This window comes from Antrostomus carolinensis, unplaced genomic scaffold (assembly GCF_000700745.2).
Source record: "Antrostomus carolinensis isolate BGI_N321 unplaced genomic scaffold, ASM70074v2 scaffold18066, whole genome shotgun sequence".
Taxonomy (NCBI): Eukaryota; Metazoa; Chordata; class Aves; order Caprimulgiformes; family Caprimulgidae; genus Antrostomus; species Antrostomus carolinensis.
In genome coordinates this window covers 73,703-83,715 of record NW_010321385.1, presented here as the reverse complement: position 1 = coordinate 83,715, position 10,013 = coordinate 73,703, and the positions used below count along the sequence as shown (strand labels likewise).

The window sequence follows — 10,013 nt, the reverse complement described above, 5'->3', positions numbered from 1 at the left end:
GGGAACGTTACCGTTACTAACTATAAAGGAATGAATGTGATCAGGAGTAAGGACTTTAAGTTAAAAGCAAGTGTTGATATATTGAATGTTCTTCCCTGTGAATAAAAAAATCAGACCTGGCCAGCTGGTGAAAGTATGGAGCTGTTGTTTCCTGATGTGTTCTCGTGCATAGGAAGTCTCCTGACCTTGGCCTTTGATTCTGCAAGTATGTATACTGTTCATTCATTTCAGCTTACAGAAGTATTTGCCCTAGGACAATGTGCTGTTTGACTTCTTGCAAAGCAGAAAAGATCCCATCTTCCACATAAATTCTACCAAAAGCCACGTAGCTTGTGTTCAACCTACCTTTGAAGTCCTGAAATAGCAATGGGAAGCTAAATAATACAAGTCAATGAGAGCTCAGTCACAGAATGCTGCAGTAGTTTGCATATGTAATAAAAACCCCTGCATGGATTTTTAGTCTGTATTTTTAGAATGTATCATGACATTACAAAAGGGAATTAAATTAAGAATTCTTCAGTAGCATATAAATACATAACAAATATGACAAAACTTTGCATGGAGAAGCCATTGTTTCTTGAGGTTTGCCTGAAGCTGAAAGGAATGTTCTACACTCAAGGTTTCTAGGCAGCAAGGCGGTATGAATCATCAGAATGTGAAATGTATCAGTGTAGCAGCAGTTGCTGTTTCTTCATGTTGACAGAATAACAGAGGGCTCTTCTTCAGAGCCCTTGCTTTCTTTAGCCATATACTGAGTATCCAGTGCTCCAACTGGTATTCGGAAAGCAATTAATGTCTTCACGTTTTTGCAGGTTCAGATTTAGTACAGCACAATATTTAATAGTGAGTCTCCAGTGCTGGAAGCCCCCCAGATTATGCTTCAGTGAAGTGTGGGCCATTGGTTAGAGGTTGGTTTCATCTAAGACTAATAAAACTTTCCTTAAACTAGAGGGCAGAATATAAAGTCACAGTTAAAACCAGAAAATTTATGTAGTTGGTATATGAAGTTAAAATGGCTCTTAGTGAGAGTTTACTTGAGCAGAATGCAGGCTGTTCAACTGGTATTCTGTACATGATCCAGGAAAACTCAGAACTTCCCAAAAAGGCTGTCTGCTCTAATACTGTGCATTTTTCAAACAGGGTCTTGTTACTTCTGGCTTAACCACTATTCAGAACTGGCATAAGAACGGTTTTCTCATTTTGTGGTATTTGCAAGTTAGCAGCAACTGAGCTGGTACAGAAGAAACTGGTAACATCTGTGCTATTCCTTACAGTGGTTGAATAATTCATAATTCTATATGGCATGTATTTGGTCAGACATCAAGTTCATCTTACAGGGTAGTTTCCAGTACAGAGAAGAAATTGTTAAATCTAGAGTAACAGGAATTACTCTTCTTTTACTTTATCACAATAAGAAAAAGCTTTAATCTTCCTGCTTTCATATGAGTTTACATGCATTTTTAGCCAATTCATACAAGTCACATAAGCAAATAGAACAGTCATGCATGAAACTTGGTTATAATTCTCTTTCAAAAACCAGTGGGAGGTATGGACACTTGGAAACAATACCTGAAGTAATCTGTTCTCCTTTTAAGTACTGTAACCTAAAAGTACAGGGGCTGAGGATGCAGGTGTGAAAAGTTAAACTCTTTATAGCCAAGACAAATGTCTTCAACTGAATTGAGTCACAGGAAATGAATAGTGTATTAAGGTGTGTGTGAATTGTATTTCAGGGATGGGAGCTCATCTGTAAGAGACTGTGGACTTGCTTTCTTGAAAGATAACTGATTTAATATACCAGAACTTTCAGAATTGCTTGGGTAAACTGTATGACTTTGTTACATGAGTAATGCTGCAGAATGAAATGAGTCATAGATAAAAAATTTACTGACACTTAAGTGAAATAAAGATGCCTTTAGAAAATAAGTTAAATTGAGGTACCATGCCTTTAATAAAGGTAGTGAAAATTTTGCAGCCTACTTCAAGCCCACTTTTGTGCCTTGGATTTTGTACTTTAAAAATGCCCATTACTAACTTACCTTAAGTTAGTTCTTTACTAATTCTATACACAAGGTTTAAACTTGTTACAGCTTTTTATATAGTGTATACATGACTTTGTACAGTAGTATAATTAATTTTTCCCTTTAATTTTATGCAGCTTTCGAATGTAAGCAGAGATAAACCAAATGAAATTATGCTGGAGGTGACCCATGAATGTATCATTCTGTGGTACTGTACTACTGTGGGTGAATTCTGGGATGCATATGCTCTGGTATCTGAAGCTGTACTACATAAGATTAGTACATAAATAAAAAAAATGACAAATTCCTTAATTTTAATTGCATCCTTATGTTGGTGCATACATACTCTATAATTTCACTCTACATGTAAGAACCTTGATTGTGTTTTATCAGAGCAGACTCTCAAAACAAGGTATACCAGTTAAAGTATATTTCAATTTCCTTATAATTGCCTACCTGTGTATACTGCTTGTAATGTGATGGGAATAGTTATCAAGGGGAAAGTCATTCCTGTGGGAAAACTGTAGTTTAGAATCTCCTTTTAGTAAGGAAGAGGAGGTTTGTTACAGGTTAAGTGTTACTAGGAGTATAAGTTCAGCAATTTGGAGACAACTGTATTTCCTGACTGCTACAAACCAAAACCTTTTATTAAAATATGCTTTAATTTTCAGATTGACAAAAAGTCTAAATTCAGACTTGAGAAAACTAGTTTCTTTTTATACATGGGACCAAAAAAAGTACCCATATCTAGAAATAGCAGCCTTCAGATCTAGTCTGCAGTTCTTCTCAGTGTAGACCAGTTGGAAGATAGAGCTTGTTACTCCTCAGCCATCGCAGACCAAGTGCTCTATTACGTGAGCTTAAGAACTGCACTAAAAAGACTTCCAAATTATTTTTTCACATGTTTAGTTTTGATGATAGTTTTATTTATCAGTGTCAAATGAGTTGGTTGTAAACACTCCACTGACAAGTAGCAAAATAATTTAGGAAAATGGAGGGAAGTTTAAAACACTTTAAGTTTTTTAATGAAAATAAAGAACAATTATTGTAAAATAACACAACTTACACTATAATTTTTATTTCCAAAGCTCAGATTGGTATGATAGTTCATGGCACATGAAAAAAACAGAGAAGCAAATCTAGATGAGTTGACATGTTTAGCAATTATCAACCATATGGATTATCATGATTTTTACACCAAAAACTTAAGTGCCTTAATGTTTAGAAAACATGATGCATTGCAGCCCCTTGACAGACACAGCCTTTGCTCTGAACTCTGTGTGTTCAGGTACTGTGGCATTAAATATGCCACAGAAAACCTGTAGGCTACAAAGATGCCTTTTATCTTATTAACATATTGTGATCTAGTGTTGCACACACATTGTCAAACAAGCCAACTATACAGTTAGAAAATGAGACAGTTCTAAAGAGGAAAAAAAATGTATATGCTAATTCAAAAGCTTCTACATGTCAGCTGTAAAGCATGCTGAGTAACTGCTTAAAGTGACCCATCAAAACTGGGTATTTTCCAAGCACCCTTTAATTCAGGATGTGTATTTTGATCCCTGCATGTCTCTGCAATAAGAGAGAACAGGAAATTCCTGGTGCAACAGTCAGCTGAGCAAGCTTTCAGTTGGTAGGTCAGTTCCAGCTGGGCCTACCATATTTTGCCACATAATAACATAAGTATCAAAAGCAGAAAATCTGTATCAGTAGTGGAAAGACTTTAGCTTCCAGTATCTAGTATTTTCTAAATTTGTAAATAACTGGTTTTCTCTGAAGCTAATTCTTCCTTTTTGATACGTCATTTGATAGATAAACATCCCACAAGTGCTTAACCAGCAAAAAACACTTAAAAGATTTTGGTTATGTTTTTTAAAGAAATGCCTAAAATGTAATGTGAAATAATCTTTGGTAGTCTTTAAAAATCAAGCTAGCACATATTACCTGCAAATCACATTTCAGATGTAAATCACATTGCTGCTCAGTTTTTTTCTTACTGCAGAATTTTTTTTCTTCTAGTAAACTCCTGGTTAGTAAAAATCCTATGAAATGTTCCATACGCTGTAGTCTGGGGCTGAGAGAGGTGGGCAGGGAAATCCTTAGAATTCTGTGGGATCCCCATGGATCTGTAATTCTTCAGCCATATTTTCCATGGATCATCTTCTCACACCAACACAGGAATAGTCTTTAGTTCTTATAAAATAAAGGAGCACTTTTATTTTCTGGTGTAGAATGGCATGGTTGCTTGGTTCAACTGTTTTCAGGGCCTGTAAAACAAAAACCACAGATGTTTCATTGTTCTTCGTAGTTACCCAAATGTATTGGTTCTGTGATCTTTTTCCCCCCTCTCCTTGTCTTTCCTGTCACCACTTTATTTCTCTTCCCAGTTTATATTTTGCTTTTTCCATATGAATAGTATTTAAATGTAGTGTGGTTTCCTTACAACTTCAGAGTTTGTAAAGCACCAATGAATCTTGTTGGTACCAAAACAGTTTCTTATTACTGCATACATTTGTAGATAAAGATCACTTGTCACTGTTATGTTATCCAGCATTTCCAGAAGTTGGTCCTGTAATACTTTATAGTGAATTTTACCTCTGTGTAGTAGCAATCCAAAACCCATGCACCTGATGAATATTATAACAGCATGCATGCATTATCTGCCAAATTTTTCTGAAGCATGTGAGAGGGTTTAAATCACTCACATCACACTGGAGGCTCTTGCAGAATCAATAGGCACTGTATAACATGAAAATAGGTTGTTTTGTCAAAATAGAAGCATTAGAAATTTCCAAAGTGATTCCTGTGACCTTGCTCAGAGGATGATTGTTTGAAAAGCCTGATTAGCAATTTACTTACGAGTACCTGCCTGACATCTTCCTTACAACAGCAATTATTATTCCTGCAAGGATTCCAACTGCAACTATGATTCCAATAATTATTCCAACCAGTGCAATTGTTTCCAGACCACCTGAAAGAAGAAATTGGGAATGTTAGCATGTTTCTCATGGAGACCATTGATAAGAGGCACTGATGGAACTGACACCTTCTGCTTCATCCCACTCCTTGGGGAAAATTTCCTTGGATCTTGTGAACTCTGAAGTAGGTTTGGTAAGTTCAGAGGGATTATTTGTATGGACGTAGCTAGTGGCTTCTAGAAAGGTACCACCTGGCAGTTAAGTTCCCCTTTGTATTTATAGGCAATTCTTCTGTTTAATACCTTTTTCAGTTTTCTCTGGTTTCCCACTCAGTCCACCTGTAAAGCCAGAAAGAGAGTAATTACTTAATTGCTCACTCTGCTTTGTACAAGAGTTTTGCATCCCAGTATATAATGCTATATGAAAACTGTTATTGACTATCACAATGGCTTGAGGGCTGTGGAACAGATTGTCCTTCTGATAGGAAGTGAGCAAATGAAAAGCTTGTGAGAATGAGTGCAGAGAGCTCTCTGAAGTAATAGAAAGAAATTAAAATCTAAGGAACTGGTTGTGATCCAACATATACTAGTGAAACTTAAGTGTGATCACATTAAGATCAAGAAGGATATAACTGGTATAAAACAATTATAATTAAGACAGAAATTGGATTTTAATTGTCAGACAGATGTATGCTGATAAAATTTTGCCTTGTTCTCAGTGTATTTGCTGAACTATTCTTTGTCTATTTATAAAGGCTTTCTCTGAGTTTAAAAGTTTCTCAAGTTCCTGAAGTAGTTTTTTTGCATATGGAAGATTGTACAAAATTCGTTTAGTACACTTCTCTAATTCTGGAATTGAATTTGTAGCTGAGTCTCCATCAGAAACAGATGAAACATAAATGCTACTTTTAATTCACTAGAAGTATTTAATCCCAAATCTTTACCATATCCCTTAGGAAAAGTCTGAAAATTCTATCTAAAATTCAGATCTGCTAAACTCTGCTTCTGTTATTTAATGATAAGTCAAAACAAGAGATCCACACTCTCAGCAGAGACAAGCAGGCTGGGAAAGGAGATAAAAACCTGTCCAATTTTTTAAACAAACGTGTCTCATTTATTGAGGGATATGAAACTGCTGTAAAGCATGGAAGCTTCAAAAAAGGTAGCCAAAGAAAGAGAAGTGTTTGCTTATAGCTGACTAGAGGTAATTGGCTTAGTCAACTTAGGGGAGAATACATATACTACAGGACTTTGTGAATATACAACTGCCACCAGATTTGATTTGACTATCTGTTTCAAAGCAAAACCTAGATGCTAAAAAAAAGAGAACTGACTTGAAATGCTGCCTTGGGGTAGACCTGGAAGTGCACTGGTAAACAAAATGATATAGCTCCTTATTCCTTTTGTCAGTGCACATCTATTATGAAGTTAGGATGCAGAGTGATTATTAAGGAGTATTTTGATAAATCTTTTCCCTTTCAAAAATCAGCAATGCTACCTTTGAGAGCACCTTAAACTTGGTATTTGAATTTTTCAGTTATTGTTTAGTAGATGGCAGTAGAACTTTGATATAATAAAAATTAAAGATTTCTTTACCATCAGCATTTTCTGTGTTAGCTTCATAACCAGTAGAATTATCACTGTCTTCATTTGGGGCAAATGCACTTTCTGTGGTCATCAGCTCACCAAACTGCAAGAGATCTGTTACATTGTGTAGTCTTGTGGGCAACTACGAGAAATGAGGGGGGAAAAGAGGGAAAAGCAAACCTCAGTACATTCAGTCTATGTGTATGAAATAAGCATTTACATTTCTTGGTCTGTCATGTGCCCTGTGGATACTTTTCAGCTATCGCCTGTCATCTTTGACCTGTGTGCAGTGACAAAAAACCACAGGTAAGCTGATTTGTCTTCCCAGCTAGAGGCTTTCTAGATCCAGTGACCTCAGTAGGACTATAAAAAGTGTAGGAGAGGACTGCAGAATATTGCAGACCTGCCTTTTTTCTGTTTTTTTCTTACACTGTCAGTTTGGTTTCACTGAAGCTAATGGAGAGATACTGAATTAGAAGAGGCAAATGGCAGTGAATAAACAGGTTGAGTGCTTTTTGCAGCACAGAACAACTGCCACAAACATTTTCAACTTTATCACCTTCAACCTGATTGCCTGCAAAGCAAAAGCATTGGTGTTAAATATCTTTTGTTATAACTCAGATATTATTTATAATGATTTTTCAAAATTTAAGCCACAAGACAATACCAGGAATATGAAATCAGAGTAGCCTAAAGGAACTTTTATTTAGATGATACTCACCAGGGTTGGTAATTCTTCAAATTCTGTGTCATTTCTCTCTCTGAAATCAATTGTTGCACTTTCTTCTCCTTCCAGAACTGAGCTTGCTGAATAAAATTTTAGAAAACTAGTTAGGATTTTACTTGGTAGTCAAATGTTCTGGCTACTTTGACATGTACATACTGTTAAACATGAGATCTGTGTAGTGTTCAATCTCTCTGCCCCTGTGCACTTAGGTTTGCAAAATTATGTGGATTAACTTTGAATTCTGCTATACTCCTGTACAACAAAGAGCTTAAGTACACATCACTTAACCCTGGCACAACCTTGAAACATACTGGTTACTAAATACTGTCCAAGAAAATCTTTTTTAAGAGATTCCCCCTTTCTTCCCTCTGGATGGATGCAACTATTCCAGATTCCAAGTTAAGCGTTAGCTTATGTATGTGGATAAATTACTTCAAGAATATTCCATTTTCTAAAATAGCCAGAGCTTTGTCTCATCTTTCAGACCAGTCCCAGCTGTGACCTTTATTTTTAGAGCTATTGTTGTTGTTTATGGGTATAGCTATAGTTTAGAAAATATTCCAAAACAAATCTATTCTGAGCTTTTCCTAAAGCTGCAAACCTTACTTGCCATAATTTGAACTCTTTAGGTAATAATGTAAGGTCTCCCTTTTTATTCTATTTCTATATATGTCATCTGTACTCTTTAATGTAACAGACATTTACAGTTTGGCCCATACAATGCTCTTTCTTTACAAATACAGCCAGACTTCATCAATAGGGAAAAAGGAGGTGGAACAAAGTAGAACATAAAAGATATGGATATGTGAAGATAACTGGCAGTATCAAGAAAATGTTGGAAACATAGGTATAATTTGATTAAGTTACTTGCTGATTCATAGAACTATGTCCATACACAGTATGATGTTAATGTAGTGTGATATCTCTTGGAAGCTTCTAATTTACCATGATTATAAAGCTGGGTGAGGCTGTTTGTTATGCTGGTGCCTGATAATTCCTGATACCAATGTTTAAATTTAAGCAAAGAGCTAATAATAGACATTGTCCTGAGCAAAAACATCAGGCAAAAAACCCTAAAACTTCTGAAAAATTCTTTCCTGGATTCAGATATTGCATCTAACTTCTATTTGTTTCAGCAATCCAACCAAAAATTTGTCCAAATATTTTCAAATGCAGTTTATACTTTTTCAGCATAATACTGAGTTATTGCTAGGAAATACTGTGGTGGTTCTGTGAATGAGCCATGTCCATTCCCTTCAAAAAGCAGGGAATTTTTAGAGGGCTTGGAGAAAACCCTGATGCTCACACATCATTTGCTTGTAATGTATGTAAGGTAACAATTGTCAGCTACTAGTAGGTTAATTATGAACAAAGAATACATAATCCTTTTTTCTTTGCAAGATACTTTCATACCTTTATAATTTGGTAAAATAGTAAATGGTAGATTGGTAGTGCTGTGCAGTGGTACATGCTGATGATGTAGTGTAATGAAAAAGGTAGTATTTAGTTTTGAAAGTAGTAAGAATATGCACTGACACTTTAAAGGAAATTACCCATATGGAGGATGAATGATTTGACATTGTAAAAAAAAAAATAAAAATCTGTTTTTGCTTGAAACTCTCATCTGAATTCTACTGGAAACTTGCAAATATTTTTCTTTCCTCCCAAAACTAATTTTTGAACTAAACTAAAAATTTCTCATCCATCTCTTGGCAATGTAAGACTGAGAGCTTTGTCCCATTGCCAAGAGACTAAACACCCATCTAAACTTAGATTTTTAATTCCATGTTTACTCAAGTAAATAGAAATTTATATTTTTATACTTTTATAAACCTGAATACAGATGCATTTTCTATTTAAGAGCCAAAAGGGTGTGCAAGTAGTACTTTAGGCACTAACAGATGAAGAAAGAATATTCATGTTATGCCAACATGAGGCCTAATATAGTGGCTAATGAAGCCAGCCAGTCTCCCAAAAATCACCGTATAATCCATGGAAAGACTAAAGCAAGCCAGGGTAAATTATGTTTTTAAATTGGATGGTAAAAATAATGTTTTGGTCACTTTTTATTTAAATATCCCAGGTGAGCAGCCTTGAAAATTTTCTGTGGACATAGCATAAAGCAGGTTTGACTCTTAGGTGTGTTAATTTAGACATCTTCTGAATATCAGGGCATTTTAACATGTGGCACTACTTTATAATACTTATTTTTTCCTTATAAAGTAATGTCTTTAAAGTACAATATTGGGATTATGCTATTTAAATGTCAAGTGTAAAGAAAGAAATGGCAGTAGAGCTCAACAACATGAATCGTGTATGGATTAGTTTACTTTGTAATCCCTGTCAGAACTGAAAGCTTGATTCACTAGTTGCAAAATAAGCACAGATGGAGGAAAAAACAATTACAGGAGAAAAACCCCAGGTAGAAAGTGAGGTAAGTTTTGTATATTAACAACAAGCAGCTTATTCAGAGAAGCTGCTTATACTCTTGGCATGGCATTAGCTTTCAGCTCTGAAGAATTACCTGACAGTGAAGGCAGGAAAGGAAACAGTGTCACAGAACAAAGGTGTACAGAATTAGTGAATGTCATAAAGAAACATGAAATAATTATTCTTTGTGTGATAAATTTATTGCAGCAACAAGTGACATGTAGAAAAATCTATTTCAGTGTGTTTGCCCTCAGTGTACAGTGACTGACAAAAGGAGGTGGCCCAGATTAAATTTGCCTAATTTTAGGTTCTTCATAAAGGTACCTAA

At 35.4% G+C, this 10,013-nt stretch overlaps 1 protein-coding gene across 1 annotated transcript in view; it reads right to left on the bottom strand.

Annotated features, from left to right (window-relative positions):
• Nucleotides 1-4,879: 4,879 nt before the first annotated feature.
• Nucleotides 4,880-10,013, bottom strand: part of PDPN (podoplanin) — a 14,129-nt gene continuing 8,995 nt past the window's right edge. The window contains exons 2-5 of the mRNA XM_010169920.1: nucleotides 7,250-7,335; nucleotides 6,538-6,670; nucleotides 5,245-5,280; nucleotides 4,880-4,995 (exon numbers count right to left, since the gene is read on the bottom strand). Of these exons, the coding sequence (XP_010168222.1) occupies nucleotides 4,880-4,995; nucleotides 5,245-5,280; nucleotides 6,538-6,670; nucleotides 7,250-7,335 (371 nt within the window). The remainder of the gene's footprint in view (nucleotides 4,996-5,244; nucleotides 5,281-6,537; nucleotides 6,671-7,249; nucleotides 7,336-10,013) is intronic.